General features: G+C 40.1%; 1 protein-coding gene across 1 annotated transcript; it reads right to left on the bottom strand.

Moving 5' to 3' along the window:
- Positions 1-2,743: 2,743 nt before the first annotated feature.
- On the bottom strand, positions 2,744-15,069 carry Got1 (Glutamate oxaloacetate transaminase 1). Its single transcript, XM_080279740.1, has 8 exons — positions 14,896-15,069; positions 12,985-13,166; positions 12,085-12,193; positions 11,512-11,696; positions 9,761-9,944; positions 9,245-9,410; positions 5,116-5,258; positions 2,744-3,700 (listed from the first exon to the last, which is right to left on the bottom strand). Exons 1-8 carry the CDS (start codon positions 15,008-15,010, stop codon positions 3,561-3,563), a joined length of 1,224 nt encoding a protein of 407 aa, XP_080135866.1. The 5' UTR covers positions 15,011-15,069; the 3' UTR covers positions 2,744-3,560.
- Positions 15,070-19,771: the final 4,702 nt, after the last annotated feature.

Here is a 19,771-nt window from a genome sequence, read left to right as displayed (position 1 = left end):
TAGTTGGTTAAGGTAGTTTTTTTCCTAATGATAAAATGGTGATCTATGTCACAAAGTATGTTCATAGATATTAGTAAATTTCACACTGACCTTCCACGAATCTCAGGTGGTGGCAGAGGGTGTAGCTCTATAGGCAAGTTAGTTAGCCCTCTCAGAGACTATGGTGAATACTTTAGTCAAATACTTTATCCTTTCTGTGTCTGCTGCTCATCCTGATGTGGTTATATTACATACCAGTGTAAAACAATTTAAGTTTATTCATCATTAACAAACTACAGTATATACAGGTATTTAAGTTTTACATTTTTCTTGAAACAGGGCACTAGAGAATAATCACATCTGCATATCTTTGGTATACATTTATCAAGACCCTGGCATTTCAGATTTATCTGAAGTACTAGTAAATATCTGTGTTTACTAGATACCTCTGTTAACAGCTACAGGCAGAACCTTGTATATGATGCCCCAGGTTACACTTTCCCAGTGTAATGAACACCATAGTGATGAAATTAGCCAAGCAGCTACCCCTCCATAACAAAAAACAACCAGTTCACTTCAAGACTACTACTCCCAGAAATACTCACCATACTTGAAAATTCATTCACAACTACAGTCATCCCCACCGTTTATGGGTTCAGTATTGCTGACTTCCACTAATCATAGCACCTTCTCGAAAAACAATAATTTAAGGTGTATCTCCCATTAATTTTACAGCCTTTCATTACATCATCCAAAAATACACTTTAAACTAGTTGATTATTTTGTCTGGTGATATTAGGGGCACTAGCTGTCAGGGTTAAATTATGACTTTAGGGTCATATTAGAGGGCTTTTAATTATTTGACAGTTTCAGTTACCAGCAATTTGTGTTCCATAACCCCTGCAAATAAGGAGAGATGACTGTATGAAATGAAAAACTGGGTTGACACTCCCATTGATGCATGGGGAACTGAAGGCACCATATTTTTAACTGTTGATCACCTGGTGGCAACTGAACAGGCAATAGTCCACCACAAAACAAACACTACTTCATCCCTAGTCAAAGTATGTCATAATTATCCTCAAAATGATCTCTGCATTCCAAGTGTGATTGACTATTTTTAAGTGATAAAATCTGAATCATGTGTGTGAACCACTGAGCTCTATAGTACGGAGGGGCTATCTCTGCCGCAAGCATGGTATTTTGGGTGCCATTTTGGAACACCAGCACTCATACTCAGGTTCAAATACTGGACTTTATTTCCACTAAGCAGTGGTTATTAATAAAGATACACTCGTGGTTTATAATACAAAACATGTATGGATTATGTTTTTTTTTTCTGCCTAGTTCAACAAATTATATCGGGTGCATTTAGCTAATGAGTATAAAACAGGGATACTGGGGAAGAATCTTCCTGCCCCACCCCAGGGCGCAGTAATGTTATAGAATTAGCAACAAGATATATTTCTTGTGAAATGTAATGCCATCTCTCTTCGATAAATTCCTGTGCCCATTTTTATATCCGTAAGCTGCACAGTGGACCATGGCACTATATTTTCCGGAATCATCAGCTGCTTTCAAAAACCCACAGAGCAGCTCAGTACAAAAACTCGGGCATCAGGCGTGGTGTAACATGGCTGCCGCTACACCAGCACCGCCCTGGCGGCAGTTACATAAATTACATTGTGCTATCCATGAGAAAGCCTCTCCATACTATACAGCTCAGTGGTGTGAACTTTAATATAAAAGTTCTGAATTTTCTGAAAACGCTGTCTAGAGTGGTTTATACTAGCAGCACCGGAAGTGGTGTTTTAGGTGGTTATGAGCTTTAGAATGAACACACGTCACCCTCATTTTATGACCAGCCATTATGTGATCATTTGTTTATGCGGTCCTAACATTTTAGCTACTTTTTCTCAATAAACAGCTTCCATTTTCAAATATACAAGCACAAAAACCCTCTACAGAGTCCCATTTTTAGATATAGCTGATTCAGCTAACTTGATCCATACAATCATTATCTGATAGGTTTTCCATAAACATAGCCAGACCATATAGCAGAGTTGACCTGTATAGACTTAGGTATGGGTAAAGTCATATAAAAGTAACCCTGGTTTCCCTCCAGATATATCTCTTCATCATCATCATCGTCATCCAGACCTCCTTTCCCACTCTAGGGAGGGTGGGGAATAGCAGTGTCCAGACAGCCCAAGTTTGCCCAGTTCAATAGGCCACACTTCCATTCACTCATCATTCAAGCCCCCAGAATCCTGGCTCTATCTGATTTGCCAAAAAACTTTCATCACATTCCGTAGCTTCACATAAAAATATTTGATACGAGTCAATCCAGACGCTGTCACGTTAAAAAGGGGTGCCCAATCCCTGATCGTGCACTTTTCTCTTCAAGTTCATGTTATAACCATCCTGATTTACAGTAAGTCTATTGGTGATCATTTTTACCCCAAACAAACTAATTGTATATTAGGTTCTGCCTGTACTCTTAAATTTCAGTTTTGTTATGGTTGACCACAAGGTGTGATTGTTTTATAATTATCATATACTGCTAATTACTGTGCACACACTACATGACTAAGTATACCGGTATTGTTTGTTTACCTGTTGGATAATACTGGCAAATTATACACTGACTAAATCGTGAACTTGAACCATATCAGTATAATGATGTGTGAGGGTGGTGTAGGTTAACATGAGTGTGAGACAAACATTATTTTTCTGACCAGTTTCACCCAAAGGCTTCTTCAGAAGAAGAAGCTTTGGGGTGAAACTGGTCAGGAATAAAACTTTGTCTCAGACTCGTCTTTCCCTACACCAACCTCGTATACGGTAACTGCCCTAATATGTACTTTATAGTTTATTCTTGCATTGTCAGATATAGTTACCTTAGGTAGTGTACAAGTTAATGAAGACTACTTGTGCATCCAACCCCTACAGTTTTGAAGTGTCACAGCAAAAATAAACAAATCACTGGACTGAAAGGGTTAAAATGCAGTGCAAGAAAAAAATGTATTTCACTTAAGTATTCTATACACAGTGTCAAAATCTTAAAGTAGTACCGGTAATATTTATTGCTGTTCTAATGAAACTAAAATTTTATTAAGATGGGTAATAAATATTTTAATAAAATCAGTATAACAGTACTGTACAACAGTTACTAGATAAAGATTTTAGATAAAAACAAATAACTATCTAGAAATACATCTGGTATAATGCACAAAACTAGCCATGTTAATAAAGCATGATGGTACTGCTATGCTGAAGCACTATACTGTACTGCACTTCAGGAACACCCACCATGGACTGTGATTAATCTAAACATCCCAGTTTTGCATACTGCATGATCCGTTCAGTTCTTTGATTACCACAATAAAATAACTGCTAAGTTTACAAGTGACCTTAATGCAAGAACCATTGTCTTATCTTTGCTAATGTTAAGTTCTTATAAATCTGTACTTACCTGATCAACCCATCCGCAGTCCCATCTACTCTACAATTTACAGTCCCGGTACCAATAACCTCTCTTCTACTCTAGTACCAGTATGTGATTAATGGTGTTTCACAAGCTACTTGACGTTGCATACAGCATCATGGATTGCCTCTGCTACATAATCAATATTCCCTGTAGTAAGGCCACACATATTGATTCTTCCACTGGACAGGAGAAATATGTGGTACTTGTCTGCCAAATATTTGGCTTGGGCAGCTGAAATTAAAATACAAGAATAAACTTTCCAATCCACTCCTACATTTCACTTATACCTGAAAGATAATTCTGATTAAACAATCTTGGTTTGTTCATACGAATGAACAAATACCCTCAAGTTCTTGACTTTTCAATATCACATTACAAATGAAGCAATGATGTAGACAAGCTCAAGCTATACTGTACATAGTCATGTCTGCATGCTAGTGTATTTATGTTGTATACAATTTCTGAATGAATAAACATATTATTTATGAGCATTCTCGTTTGATATAGCACTATAAAGTGATTGGTGGGGGCGCTCACTTCACTCCCTCGATGTGGTGCTGCTCTCGGGTGCCTGCCCTTTCCTCTCTCTCTTCTTTCCATCCTACCTCTTCTGTCTTTCTTTCCTTCATTCTTTCCTCTTCCTTCTGTCTATGGGTGACTCTACAGTGAGAGACAAGCCATATGGTTTCCTGTACACCAGGAAACCATTTATTATGCTGGGTGGTAACCTTATAACCAAATTATGGCACCTGGTGGCTTACTGGGCAATTAAGGTGCTCCAATTGGATTAGGCAGGTGTAGGTTTATATCCATGAGGTGGCTGGGGTTTATTGCTCACATAATGCCACTCAGGGATGAGTGAGGCTGGTCATTCTCATCTTAAATGTCTGGACTAACATGCTAAACTAGCCCCAGGCTCCTATGCTCCTCATGGGACAACACTGGATTAGATGCTGAATGAATGAACTATAATATAGGTCTAAGAAGTTAAGGTTCTTGACTGGACATGGCCCATACAAGTCTAACCTGAAGGATGGTTGGAGTTAATTGCTAACATAATGCCACTACAGGAGAAGTGACTGGCCACCCTCATCTTACATGTCTGGACTAGGTCACCTTGCCCAAGATCCCTATGCTCCTGACATAGGGAGTTAAGAGGAACTGGGGATTACAATTTGTTTTGTGCTAATATATTTGCCAACAATGAAATCTGTAGCTACCTACAAAATTCTTCTGCCCTCTTCCCCCCTTATCACAGACTTAAGCCATATTTTGTTGGCTCCTATCTCACCATCTTTATGTGAAATTAAGGGTCATAAAAAAAAATAAAAAAATAAAAATAAAAAAAAGTGTTAAGTCTAGTTATGGGGAGAGTGCTATGAAGTGGGGTAATGCACCTATGAATCATTTATGAAGCACCTGGCAGAACATTATGAGGAAGAAGGGCGCTACAGAAAGACATTCACACCAACATGGCTAGGTGGCTCCAATGCTCGGTTATACATAAATCCCTTAAGTCTTCACCTATCCTCTGACTGTGGAAGGTGCAACTTCACCTTCACCCTTCAGTCTAGAGTTCACATTTAGATAAGCCTGGAGCCACCACCACCACCACCACAAGAATGAAAACAATGATAAGCCCTAACCTGTCATCCCAGTGAAGGAGAACATCCCAATCTGTGCAGTGATGTGGTCCCATGTGCCTGGAGTTCCAAGCTTCTCTAGACGCTCCCTAAGGCCCTTCCTCATTTCAATGATACGTCCACTCATGGTCTTGATGCAGCCTTTCCTGTTAAGCAGTGACCACATTTATAATTTGATACTGCAAGAACTACAACTGCACCAGGATCAACAACAAGAGAGGGCCAAAAGTGGGACGGGAGGGGGAGGAAGTACTGTACACTATATGCTTTATTGCAGTAAACTCTTATTATGTGAAGTATTTTATTATAAAGGTAACTAACTGTATCCATCCATCATCTAGTCTTTAAATTACAATATAACACAATATTTTCTTTTGGTCAACTTAAATATACTCGATAACGAAATAAAAATTATATTAACTATTCTTCTCAAAGCTGAGCTGTACCTCCAAGTGAAGAAGAATACTGTGATTTTAAAAGTGACTGAAAAAGTCATGATATACACCTGCTAAGCTTTGTAATACTGTAATAATAATAATAATAAGATAAAGACAGACAAGCAGTCAGGGATAGGGACTGAAAGTTGAGAATTTGAGGATCAAAGAAATAGCCGATGAATACAGGGCTAAAGTAGGGGTGGAGTTAGAATCAGTGATTTGGAATGAAATGGATCTGGACAGCCCGTGGAATACATATAGGGACCGCTTAGTTAGGAATGCAAAAGTTGCGTGTGGTGTGGCAAGAGTAACAACAAAGAAGAAGGGTACAGCATGGTGGGTTGAAGAGGTTAAGAGAGTAGTGGAGGAAATGAGGAAGAAGTGGCTAAAGTGGTTACAGGACAGGGGTTCACTTGAAAGAACTGAATATATTGAGATCAAGAAGCATGTAGACTAGTGAAGAAGTAAATGATGACCTAAGAAGAAAAATGTATGCAAATTACACTGCAAATGGAAGTTATTCTGGAAAAAGATGTGGAAATGTAGAAGTGACAGTGGAAAGAAATGTGAAAGTGTGAAGGATGTAAGTCATTGATTATTAACCCATGGGGATGAAATAAGGACCAGATGGAAAGAATATTTTTAAAGTCTGATGAATGGGAACAGAGACAGCAAAGTAACTGTTAACATGATTGGTTTTTGGGGTATACAAAGAAAGAATGCAGCGCCAGGAAATGAAGCACCCGCAGAGGTGAAGAATGCTGTGATGCAGCTTAAAAATGGGAAACCAGCTGGGGTTGATAAGGTGTTCGCAGAGATGATTAAGTGTAGTGGGAAGAGTAGAACGAAGTGCTTGGAGATATGTAAGACAGCATGGATGAGTGAAACTGTGGCAGTAGAGTGGAAAAAGGCAGTGATTGTACCCCCGTACAAAAAAAAAGGTGAGCGAAGTGAGTCCAAGAATTATCATCGCCTAAGTTTACTGAGTGTTGTAGGGAAGGTATACAGAAGAATTATTATAGACCTGGGGTTCTTAACCTGGGGTCCATGGATGGGCTTCAGGGGGTCCGTGAAGGTCAGAATAACTGAGAACAATTTAGTGATATTGTGTGATGCCATTTGGCATCATTAGCTGTGCCCCCCCCCCCAAAAAAAAAAAAACAAAACAAAAAAAAAAAAAAACGGTCTTAAATTCTGGTGTTCGTTGACACACGCCTACCCTCGTCTGGCAACACGAGCTATGGATGCTCTGATTCAGTTTGCTACTACATACCTTTGTGAGTCAGGGTTTTCAGCGCTTGTTTCTATCAAAACGAAAAGTCGAAATCAACTGGATGTCAGTGATGACATAAGTGTTTCCTTGTCAAAGACCACTCCACAATTTCATCTTGTTCAAGCCAAACAACAACAACCCTACCGTTGAAATGAACTTTTGAGCAGAAATAAAGTTTTGTTTTGTTTAATTTGCACAAGTTTAATGTATTTCATTTTTTCATTGAGTGGCCATAAATTTTTGCATGAAAAAGAGTAAGAAAATAATTCTTTGTAAAGACTGTTTTATACTTTGTGCATGTCATACGCTGCATGAGGCAGTTTTCAATAAAATAAAGTATATCCATTGCATGCAAAATGCTGTGTTTATGTGCATTTTTGTAGGGAAGGGGTTCATAACTTTCACCAGATTCTCGAAGGGGTCCGTGACTCAAAAAAGGTTAAGAACCACTGTTATAGAGAAAATAAGAGAGATATCAGAAGTCCTGGTGAGTGATGAACAGGGTGGTTTTAGGAGTGGCAGGGGATGTGTGGATCAAATACTTGCAGTGAGACAGATAGTAGAGAAGCCATGTAAGGACAAAAATGTGTTATGGCATTTATGGATCTATAAAAAGCATACGACAAAGCAGACAGACAAAGATTGTGGAAGGTTTTGTGCACATACGGTGTAGATGGTAAGCTGCCATCAAGTTTTTATGATGGTAGCGAGGCATGCGTAAGGGTGAATGGGCATCTAAGTGAATGGTTCACGATCAATGTGAGTGTGCAACATGGCTGTGATGTCCCCATGGTTTTTCAATAAATATATATTGATGAGGCGATAAGAGATGAAAAAACATGAGTCATGGAGAGAGAGATGGCATTGGTAATAAATGGTGATGGATCGAATATCTCAAATCTCTGGTATGCTGATGACGCAGTGCTACTTTCAAATACCGGACAAGAGCTTGGAGGACTAGTGCAGAGTTTTGTAGATGTCTGCGAACGTCGCGCCTTGAGAGTAATGTAGAAAAGAGTAAAGAGATGGTATGTGAGAAAGAAGGTGACTTCCCATGTGACGCTACAGTGAATGGAAAAAGACTGGAATTCCTGAAAGTTTAAATACCTGGATACAGTGATAGAAAAGAGGAAAATATGCATAAGAAGTGGAATACAGAGTAACACATGAAAGGAAAGTAGATGGTATTATGAAGGCATTGATAAGAAACAGAGACTTGAATGCTGCAGCTGCACGAGGCATACATGAAGGAGGGTTAGTGCCAACTTTAACATACTGATGTGTGACTGCGTGGCATGAAAATAAAACGCCAAGAGTAAGAGCAGTGGAGATGGGACTGCTGAGGAATGTATGTGGAGTAAAGTGAGTGGATAGGATATGGAATAATGTGATATGTGAAAGAAACGGAGTGAGGAAGTCTGTGGACACCAGAATTGGAGAGTGTACTGAGATTGTTTGGTCATGCAGAGAGAATGGATGACAGTAGTGGTGAAAAAGGTATATCTGAGCGAATTTGAAGGAGGGAGGGGGCGGCGTAGACCAAGGAGGAGGAGGAGGAGGGACATGGTGGATGTGTGTGTGAGGAAGAGATATGGAAGCTGGTGAAGCTAAGAGACTGACTGACAAGAGACTGAATTGGATGGATGAATTTTGTGCGCAGAAATGCATAACCAGGGATTTGGCACCCCTTTTTATTGTGACAGTGTTTGAAGTGACTATCAGATACTGTAGGTATACGTGAAGCTACACAATGTGTTGAAATTTTTTTTTTGGCCTATCTGATGAGTAAATGGAAGCGTGGCCCACTGAACTGGGCAAACTTTGGCTATCCAGACGTTGCTGCTCCTCACCCTGCCCTAGGGTGGGAAGGGAGATCTGAATGATGATGATATGCTGATGAAGATAAAGATACCAAGATAAGTGATGAATATGTAAGTTTCTGGAGTCATTTATGCTAAGTTATATTTCACTTTTCAGTAACTTTCCAATTTATTCAACAGTCTTCTCTAAGAACATTAGCCTGTGCAATAAATTTTGCCACAGCTGATTTTGTACCACTGAAATACAAATAGTTTTGTTCGACAAGGGAAACAGGCACAACTCTGGAGAAATGCCCTTCATGCTATTCTGCTGATAGTATGTTGATATTTTTATAGCTACCCCAGAGATGAATATGGAACTTCTGAACAAATTTAACCCCTTCACTCCAAAGATCGTTTTCATTTTTATCAGACGGCTACCAGATGCTTGTACTCAGCTTTGGAAAAGACTTCTTGTATTGTGCACATAAAGGACAGCAATATCTAACAGTGCCAGTTTGAAATGCCTCTCCTAGGTTGAATGAAATCGTCTGGGCAAGGCAAAAAATATTGTGTACGCTGAATGTCCCAATATCAAAAAAATATTAAGCCAAGGTACCAACCATTCCTCAAAAAGTGCTGGGTCATTGAGTACCCTGGATACAATGCGAGCACCGTGGCAGGGAGGATTGGAATAGGACCCTCGTACAAGTAACGTCAGCTGGGATCTCATGGGAACAATGCAGGATGGGTCCTTCACCACAATCATCAGATTACCAATGCGCTCATCTGTGGGGAAAGACCTGGAAGTTTTACAATTATTTATACCATAAATAATAAAGTATGAACTATACAAATAATTCTTAAAAGTATCACATGGATTATGAATGAGGATGTGAAACCAGGGGTGACTGAAATGCATGTTGGTCACGTAGAATACTGTATTATGGTAGGGATTGTCTGAAACATTATGAATGGTACTGAATCAAAACTGCTTTTTTTTTTTTTTAAGCAATACGTGTTTAAAATAATGAGTGAATAAAAATAATTCTTATCCAACAGTATGCTGTATTCCTCACCTCATCATACAGTCATCAATATTAAACCTTTAAATATACATAATTTAGAAAGGAACACACTGTATAATCCAAAATTCTTTGAGAAGGACTGGGTGCCCATCATCTCGAAGCCACGTTCAGCAAAGTAACGCACTGCCCAGGCATCGTTGTCCAGGTCTCCCGAAGCAAATCCTTGGTATGCAGAGTCAAACAAGGGGAACAGCTTCTTTTCTTCAACGACATCCGCAATCTTCTTCCACTGGTCCTAAATAAAATGATATACATAAACAGAGTTTATTCTAATGTGAAGCTACAGAATGTAGTGAAATTTTTTGTGGCCTAGCTGATGGAACCAGAATTTCAAGGACTTGAATGATGACTGAATGGAAGCATAGCCCATTGAATTAGGCAAACTTTGGCTGTCTGGACACTGCTACTCCTTGCCCTGTCCTAGGGTGGGAAAGGTCTGGATGATGATGATAATGATTTTCCAACTGTTGAGTAGGATACAACAGATTATACCAAACAACAGCAGTCGTTGTCGTCATCATCATCATCTTTATCATCATCATCATCCTGACCATCTCTCTCACCTAAAGATGGGGTAAGGTAGGATCCAGCAATATGTAGGGAAAAGGTACTACAATGGAAGAACTATTAACAGTAGGCCCATACTGAGTCCACTGAAATGGGTCACATAATCCCTAAAGCCCCATTATCCTCACTCCACTCACAAGCACATGACACCTTATCAGATGCATTTCACAAACAAGTCAGCCATAACCATTTCATAACACACACACACATACACATGAAAAGATAGGACAATATGCCAATTCCAGTGGAGTTCAGTTTGGTAGGAATGGTTTGCTGTTGTCATCGTTGATTAAGTGGCATCCAGTTGAGTCTCAATTAGAAGGTGTAACTGGTCACTGCACATACAAAAACCTTGCACGTGTCAGCCTTGGTCTCCTAATGGCAGCTCTCCATGCTGCTCGATCTCTGGCAGCCTCTGTATTCAGTCAGTCATCCTTGCAGTCACCCTCAATGACCTCATTTCAGGTCTTTTTCGGTTTACTTCTCACAACCCTACCCCTAACGTTATGGTAACACTTCTCACTTTCTGCATCCAAATGTCATCCCCCATCCTCTCGACATGCCCAAACCATCTCAATCAACCTCTCCTCATCACATCAATACACCCTAGTCCCATCCTACCTCTTAATGCTTCCAGGCCTCGCACTCATGGATGCACTGAACATCCACCTAATCATTGTCATTTCTATACACACACACACACATACACACAAAGAAAAAGAAAATGTGAGGGAGGTACCAAACCATTTATGAGCTTTACACATACTTCATCCAAGCATTTCAATTCCCTAGTCTTATTAACTTCCATACCTCTCATTTTCACTCATTTAGCTACTAAAGCCATCTACCTTCTAGGCTTACCATACCTCTTGACTTACAATATCTCTTATCACCTTCAGTCTGATCTCATATTTGCATAACCATCATATCTACATTCCTTATCTGTTTACAGCATCTAGGAATGCTTCTCTTCTCTATTACTGCAACAGCATTCTTACTCCACACCTATCATATATCACTATGTTTTTATCTCCCACTAGACACTCCATGCAAATTCAGGAGTCCTCTGCTCTCTTACTCTATTTCTGACTTTCATGCCACACCAGTCTCAAACTCATACATTAATGTAGACACTAACACGTTTTCAAGCAATCCTCCTGTAACATGCATACTCATACCACTGTCTCAGTCTGTATAGTAAGTACAGAATGAATCATAATAAAAAAATCTCATACTTGTGTAGGGTCAACTCCTGTTGGGTTATGAGCACATGCATGAAGGACAACGACAGAATTTTCTGGGGCATTGGAGAGATCTTCAATCATTCCATCTAAATTGAGACCTCGTTTTTCTGCATCCCAATACCGGTACTGGTTGATGCTTGAAAAACCAGCTTGGGAGAAGATCAGGCGATGGTTTCCTTAATGAAAAAATAAAAAGAGCGTAACTTTGGTTATCAGTATACACATTTTCAGAGCTAAGTAAAAGTTTACAAATACTGTATACTGTACATGCAGTATAAACACTTCAGTTCCCTATGTAAAACTGGAATTGTACCTTATTAAACTATAATGCACTGTTGCAGACCACAATATTCCACTTTTGACTGAATATTTACCATATGAAATTCTTAAAACAATCCAGTAGCCACTCACATGAGTTGCAAAGATTCCAAAGATCATGTCAATGATTTAAAGTCACTGTTCACAGTCTCAATACTTATCAAGATGGCATTGCTAAATATCAGTGTCCCCAACTGCATATCTATGCTTTTTTTTAATATTACAGTGACTAATCACATGACATACCCCAAGTAGGATTAGAGTGGTACATGGTGTTGTACTTCAGAACTCGTCCAAGGAATTCGGCTGCCACTCTCAGGCCTCCAGTTCCTGACAGAGTTTGAACTGCTGTTACCTGCCAAATAAAGTATGTTAATACTGACATTAACCTTTACCAACTAACATCATATAACAACTGAAATGAATCTTATCAAATTAATCGGACTGTCCTGGCCAGGCACACGCACTCTAAATGCGCACATGTTACGACTGAGCCAGAGGATCTCCCCCTTTGCCTACCTGCAATGCAGGCATTTATAGACCCCATTACACCCTTCTTTTCTCCCCCTGGCGATTAATTTGGTGCGTTTCAAACATACGTGGTAGCGCAGCATTGGAGGCCACCACATGGGACTCTGCAGATCACACTGAACAGCCCATCTCCTGGATGTAGGACAAGGATCGTTGTCATCTATCCAAGGAACATTGTTGTTACTAACCAAGCCTTGCTTCACATCCCATACCACTGCTAACCAATGTAATAACTGAAATGAAGCTTATCAAATTAACTATACTGGCCTGGCCAAGATTCAAACTCAGGCCGACACACACCACACGAGTGCATGTTACCACAAAGCCAAAGAGAGGATCCCCCCCTTTGCCTACCGGCAATGTGGGCATTTATAGACCCCATTACACCCATCCTTACAACAAATTAGGATTGGTGTATAAAGCAAAACTGAAGTGGAATGAAGAGTAATAAAAAGTAACACAATGAAAAGTGATAAGCAAGAAGAGAGAAGGGTTGGCAAAGACGAAATGATAGGTGATCTTCAAGAGGGCAGAAGTGAGTAAATGATGGGCACTCCCACCTATCACCATTAAAAAAATAAATAAATAAAAACAATAAACAAAAATCATACATACCCTGCCTTCAGCAAGTGCAGGGTGTGAGGCCCCAAGTAACATCTTTGCAGCAGCTGTAGCAAATGCCTCCAGACCAAGAATGGGTAGGTACTCATGGTTGAGGGAAGTGTCAGCTGCCAGCTCTGCCTCCACTTTCCGCACCACCGGTAATACCCAGGGCTTTGCCTCATCCGTACGATATGCTGCCAAAATTTGAGGGGTTGTTAGTCTCTGGTACCTACTGTAATGTTATACTGAACTGATGTTGGTGTATTTTTACCTGATAACACTGGACCGTTCCCACAACTTGAATAATAGGTTGTGGTTGCATTACATTTGATAAACCTTTGCTAGTTTGAACAGAGAATTGCATCTCCTTAGTTATAAGCCAAATCAACTCTTCAACCTGACTACATCTGACCATCAACCTACCAGTAGCTGACAGAGGTTTAGGATCTTTGTGAAGTTAGAAAAAAAATGAGTAGCTACTTTTCTTGTTTCAACCCACACAGCACTCTACATACTTCACAAAGAAAATGATTTTCCTGTTTTTGTTTTTGTTTTTGTGATTTGTTTGATTTACAACTTTATTTCCAACAGAAATGACTAAATTAGAGATATGCTTGCCTCCCCCCCCAAAAAGAAAGTGAATTACAAGCCACTTCATTTCAGCCATTAACCTATGGCCCTGAGGAATTCATTTCTTGCCAAAACAAATTTCAACTTTATCTTTGTCATAAGCCTTACATTCCTTATGGGGGGAAAAAAAAGGAGGGGGGGGGGGCCAGAAAAGGTGAGTGTGTGTTGTTTCAAAGAGGCCACAGCAAACCAGAATTGTTAGGCAGCATCAATTCAGACAGTGACTGACTGCAGTAAAACACACAACTCATCCTCACCGATAACAGGCTAATTATTAAAATTTTCGTCCTCCATTAGTATGTACTGTACTGATATCTGATGGAAGTGCTACTGAAGAACAGAGGATGTGTTTACACAGGGAAAATCTATCTATAGAACACCCATAAAATACTGGTAACCAGATTCATTATGGGCTGAAACAATACCCACAACTGCAGGTTTCAAATGACTGGGATTGTGCATTGCTATTGGGGTAGGGTGGAGGGGAAAATACATGAAATAAAGTCAAACTCAAATGACAAAAAATACAAAAAAAAAAATCTTGTTTTATCCACAAAACTCATGTTTGTCCCCAAGTTTACCAAAACAAGATATTATACAGTATAAACCAAATAAAAAAAAAAACTAGTTTTATCCACAAAACCTGTGTTTGTCCCCAAATTTACCAAAAAAAGATATTATACAGTATAAACCAAACATAAATGGACCTAACCTGCATTATTCAGTCCCTGAAATGTTAATGCCACGGATTAGGTTCTATCAGCTTCACTCATTTATGACCCAAATTCTGTGGAAACATAAGATATCATCCAACTTACTCAGCAAGTAAAATTTACATTACAACGACTGCTGAATTACTAGTACCAATATCTACATTTAAAACCTAAGGTATGTTTTATTAAAAAAAAAAAATAATAATAATAATATTGTATCAGTGGAAGGTCTATATTTTTACAAAAATGTCAGGCCCCTACATTACGGTTCAGTTTTTAAGAACACCCTTGTACCAAATGCAGCACACTGATTAGTACTGGCTGAAATTTGTTTAGTCATGGCTTAAGAATTTAGGGGGGTGGGAGAATTAAAAAAAAGTCAATGAATAAATGTACCGATACCATCCTATCGCACATATCTACGTTACGGCCTACAATTTCTTAAAAATAATCGGTATGTCATGGAAAGTAACCGGTTTCCACATCTATGAGCCACTACAAAATGATTATGAAACGAAAGCATGACAGGTAACTTGTGGATGTCAATACAGTATATCAGAGATACGGAGACTGCGTTTACCTCCTACGCTCAAGTTGACTTTCTTCTCGTGGGTACTGTCAGTGAAGGCTTTACTGACGGCGAAAACCTCAATGGGAGGGGCCTGCTGAACGTCACAGAACCTGCTGGTAGCCATTATGATGTACCGGAGTGGTAGGGAACAACACACCAGACGACAGCTGAGAACCTACTGTGTGTTTAACCGGTTGCCCGAGGTTCCAACTATAGACACTGCAACTGGGAGGAAGGTTTCCAAAACCAAAACAAAGTCGGAATTTAACATTATAATCCATTGCCAGTTATTTCAAGTTATCATGTGCTTTGTTCCATATATTAGTATCCAGTGCTTCCAGTTATCGATTTCTGATTATGTGATGGCGACTAATAACTAGTTGCAATTGCATCGACAGCAACTCACTCCCATATATTATTTCACTTATAACGTTCCTTACGCCCTTGAAATCTTTTGTTGTCAAAAAAATTCTTATGAGATGCATATACCATACATTTCTGTTCGTTAAAATGGACAAAGTAAAACTTCAACACCTGCATCTGTCCCATCAAGCAAATGATTCTACTGTGACGTCAGAGGCATCCATAACTGATGAACTCCATGCAATGCAAGCAGCCCTTGCTAGCAAAATCCATATATCTATTACCTGACGCCGCGCCCAGATAAACATGCCCCCCCTCTCCAAGCATTTTTGATTTAGCGGTGGAAGCCGTAGCTTGCAAGTTGCAAGTAGAACATAAGGACGATCCTCTTTATCAGGATGACTAGCCATCTGGGTATAATAAAGGAAATACCATGCGAACGTTGTTATTCCCCCCTCCCCCCCGGCGCCGCCACTATAACCGGGTATGTCCACTTTTCGCCCAACATAACCTTGCACATTAAAGGGCTCAGACATGTACGTGCCAGACGAAGAAATGAGTACGACACTTCATTGGTTAATTAATATAAGCGGTAAGGCTTAGAGGAAAAGACAGAAGATTCACCAATAGTCCACATCCGATGAGTAAGTTTGGGCTCGGATCTACAGTATTTAGCTGATCAATTCAGGAACTAAGTTACTGAACAGGCATGTTTGGGATTCGTTATCAGTAACAGGAGAGAGAGAGAGAGAGAGGACTGGGAGGAGGTAGCAAGAGATTCTAACTGGAATGAACCACTGCCACGGTACACACGGTGTCGCCCCTTAGGCCATATATATATATATAAAACCCATTATCCCTACCTGCTGGATGAAACATCGCCTGCTGCAATATTGTCCGCCGGAACGACCCACGAACAGTCGGGGGCCTCAAAGTCGTCTTGCTACCATCCAATAACCACCCCTCTCCCTACAACACACCAAGCAAACCTCTCCTAACGGATCCTACTCAGGATGAGATGGAGGGATGAGGAAGGTTTCTGGCTATAGACAGTATAATGATGGAAACCTAACAACATGTAGCCGCAGTAGCTACATACAGTTCCTGGAAGCTGTAAAATACAGTACAGCATCCTACACTTTTGTACGCCACCTTCCAACTGAAGGATGGGGAGATAGCCAGCCGGAAAATCATTCAGAGTACGACATGATAATAGGATATATATATATATATATATATATATATATATATATATATATATATATATATATATATATATATATATATATATATATATATATATATATATATATATATATATATATATATATATATATATATATATATATATATTGGACACTGGGAATACTACATAACAAGACAAATGTTTGATGCAGAACTGGGTTGTTATAGACACATAAAATACCAAACATTCAGAACACCCATTTCCATACCCTCCAAAAGGAGGACACTGCATGACAGCTATGTACTGGGTCCATTATCAAGACCATGGCATATACAAGGCTTACCTGATGGTGCATCCTGTGAGAGGTGGCTGCAACAACTGGACCTCCAGGTGTTTCTGTTCCTATTAAGCAATGCTCACTTCCCAAAGCACACATTACTGTCTCTTAAGTTACTACTTTTGCACTCCTCTCCAACTCATTCCCACTCCTCCCCACCTCTCCTCATACCAGTATCATCACTCATACAGTAAACTCGCCTAACAAATCTATCATATATGTGTGCTGGATTCAGTTTCATTTGTTCCTTTAGTTCTGATATTTACCTAGTTTCCAGAAATCTAGCTATCTACCTGTATTGCCTGATACCTTGATCCTGGAATGGTGGTCACAAGCAAGTCACCTCCATGTCACCCTTTCCTCTGCCATCAATGTCCTTTCCCTCAAACTTTCACCTAATTTCTCATTCATATCCCTCTCCACATCATCCTCAGCCCACTCCTCCCATTCTTTCCCTCCACGTCATTAACTCTCCAAGCCACTCTCTCTCTTCACTTTTCCATTTCATCAAACCATTTCAGGCTATTTCTACCACCATCTGGCACATCCACATCACTGCCATAACACAAACTTCCTCAAGTCTGCATTTCTGTGTAAATCCACATGTATGTTTTAGTATTACATCTTGAGTAAGTGTTAATTTTTTTGTACACAAGCTCCCACAAGGAGTGCAGACATGCATCTGGTTAGTGGTTACACTGAACAGAGGACAGGCAGCTCAACACTCAGACTATCCAGCCTCATGTTGGTCAACCTACAAACATTCAAAAGTGCATCAGCTACATAATGACCCATCAAAGCTCTATTCCTTTGTGTATTGTACATTGTAACTTAGGCAAACGTATGTCTATCTATCTATCAATTGCCAGACGCCTCAAGCCCGTAAGAGATGGCCACAAACAAATCGCCTCCATGTCACCCTGTCCCCCACCATTTCACTGCCCTCCCCCCAGCTCACACACCCCCTCTCTCATACACCTTTCCACACCATCCCTTCTTCTCATCCTCGGCTACTCCTTCCCTCGCCCCCTCTCCACCTTACTCACATACACTTTCCTCATTAGTCTCTGACTCTCCATCCTCTCCACATAGCCAAACCACCTCATATTCACATCCACACCACAATGCTCCTTCACTTCCTCATTTGTCAGTCTGTCTCTCTATGTAACTCCACATGCTCCTCTCAAATAGCTCATTTCCACCTCTCTCACTCTTGCCTTGAGTCCTTCCAGCAAGGTCCAAGCTTCACATCCATACAGTAGAGTTGGTATCACAATATTATCATGCAGTGACTTTTTTACTTCCATGCCCACTTCCCTGTTTCCTATCACTGTTTTCAAAGAACCAGCAACCTTTTCTCCTTGTTGTACCCCTTAAGTACTTAAATGCACTAACATTTTTCTTTTTCCTCATCATATTTAATGTAATATGCAATATATGTTGCCAAGAAAAGGGCACTAAGAGGTTTCCTGTGTCACCAAGAGTCTGAGAAAAAGATGATTCAGCAGTCAAAGCCTACCACAGTTGCTGAGTGGGGGAAGTGGACTTTGATGAATGGCAGCCTTCAAGCGAATCTTATTCCATTTTCTTATCTGCTTATACTACTTGGTGAGACCACTACTGATCAAGCATGCAGCCAATGTGAAGAGAGAGGATCCAAAACAAGGCACCAGATATACAGTACAGCCAAAAGCTTCATAAACTGTCTCAAGTAACACTTTCTCCACTATTGCCCCACCTTGGACCTTCATTTAAGATAACACCATATTATCATTTCTGAGCACTTGAAAAAAATCCTAGCAGTCACAGAGTTACGATACAAGTATATGCATGAAGAATTAAAATCTGGGTCACTGTTGGATCTATCTGTACAGTAAACATGTCATGTTGTTTAAACCATGAACAAGTGATTTTATTAGTGTGAAATTCCTAACGATTCATAGCTACTTATCAAAAATACTGTACAGTACTTAAAAAAACTGTTCAGTGCATGTCTGGAAGAATACGTCACCATCATCATCATCCGAACCTCCTTTCCCACCCTAGGGCAGGGTGAGAAGTAGCAGCATCAAGACAGCCCAAGTCTGCCTAATCCAATGGGCCATGATTCCATTCACTCATCATTCAAGCCCCCGGAACACTGGTTCTATCTGAGATGCCAAAAAACTTTCACCATATTCTGTAGCTTCACATAAACATATGCAATAGAGTCAATTCGAAGTCACGTTAAGAAGGGGTGCCCAATCCCTGATCATACACTTCTTCTCTTAACATTTATCCAGCCAGCTCGATCTCTTGTCAGTCCCCTAGCCTAACCGACTTCCATATCTCTTCCTCACACACTCATCCACCATATCCCTCCACCTTCTCCTTGGCCTACCTGGCCTCCTCCCCCCTTCAAATTCACTCAGATATATCTTTTTCACCATCTATTATTATTCATTCTCTCCACATGACCATACCATCCCTGTACACTCTCTTTGATTCTGGTGTCCACTGACTTCCTCACTCGACATCTTTCACGAATCACATTATTTCGTATCCTATTCACTCTCTGTACTCCATATACATTCCTCAGCAGTCCCACCTCCACTGCTGTCACTCTTGACTTTCATTTCATGCGACACCATAGTCTCATACCCACATGTTAAAGTTGGCACTAACACTCCTTCATGTAACCCTCGTGCACCTGCAACACTCAAGCCTCTTTTTCCTATTAAGGCCTTCATAGCACCTGCTACTTTCCTTCCTTGTGTCATACTACTTTCCACTTCTTTTCTACATTTTCCTCTCTTTTCTATCACCGAGCCCAGGTATTTGAACTCTCTCCCCAATTCCAGTCTCTCTCCATTCATTATTACATCACACTGGGAGTCACCTTCTCTCTTGATTACCATCACTTTACTCCTTTCTACGTTTACCCTCAACACACGACGCTCACAGACATAGGCAAAACTTTACACTAGTCTACGAAGCTCTTGTCCGGTATTTGCAAGTAG

This window comes from Coenobita brevimanus, chromosome 80 (assembly GCF_032717465.1).
Source record: "Coenobita brevimanus isolate Jiangsu-jjx chromosome 80, ASM3271746v2, whole genome shotgun sequence".
Classification (NCBI taxonomy): domain Eukaryota; kingdom Metazoa; phylum Arthropoda; class Malacostraca; order Decapoda; family Coenobitidae; genus Coenobita; species Coenobita brevimanus.
This window is presented reverse-complemented; position numbering and strand designations above follow the sequence as displayed.

Bases quoted from the DNA above. Each gene is read 5' to 3' on its own strand.
- Got1 (XM_080279740.1), bottom strand. From the start codon at position 15,010: ATGGCTACCAGCAGGTTCTGTGACGTTCAGCAGGCCCCTCCCATTGAG. The intron at 13,167-14,895 runs GTAAACGCAGTC...AAATTTTGGCAG, and splicing joins AGTCAACTTGAGCGTAGGAG to CATATCGTACGGATGAGGCA. The intron at 3,701-5,115 runs GTTAGGGCTTAT...TTTTAATTTCAG, and splicing joins CTCCTTCACTGGGATGACAG to CTGCCCAAGCCAAATATTTG.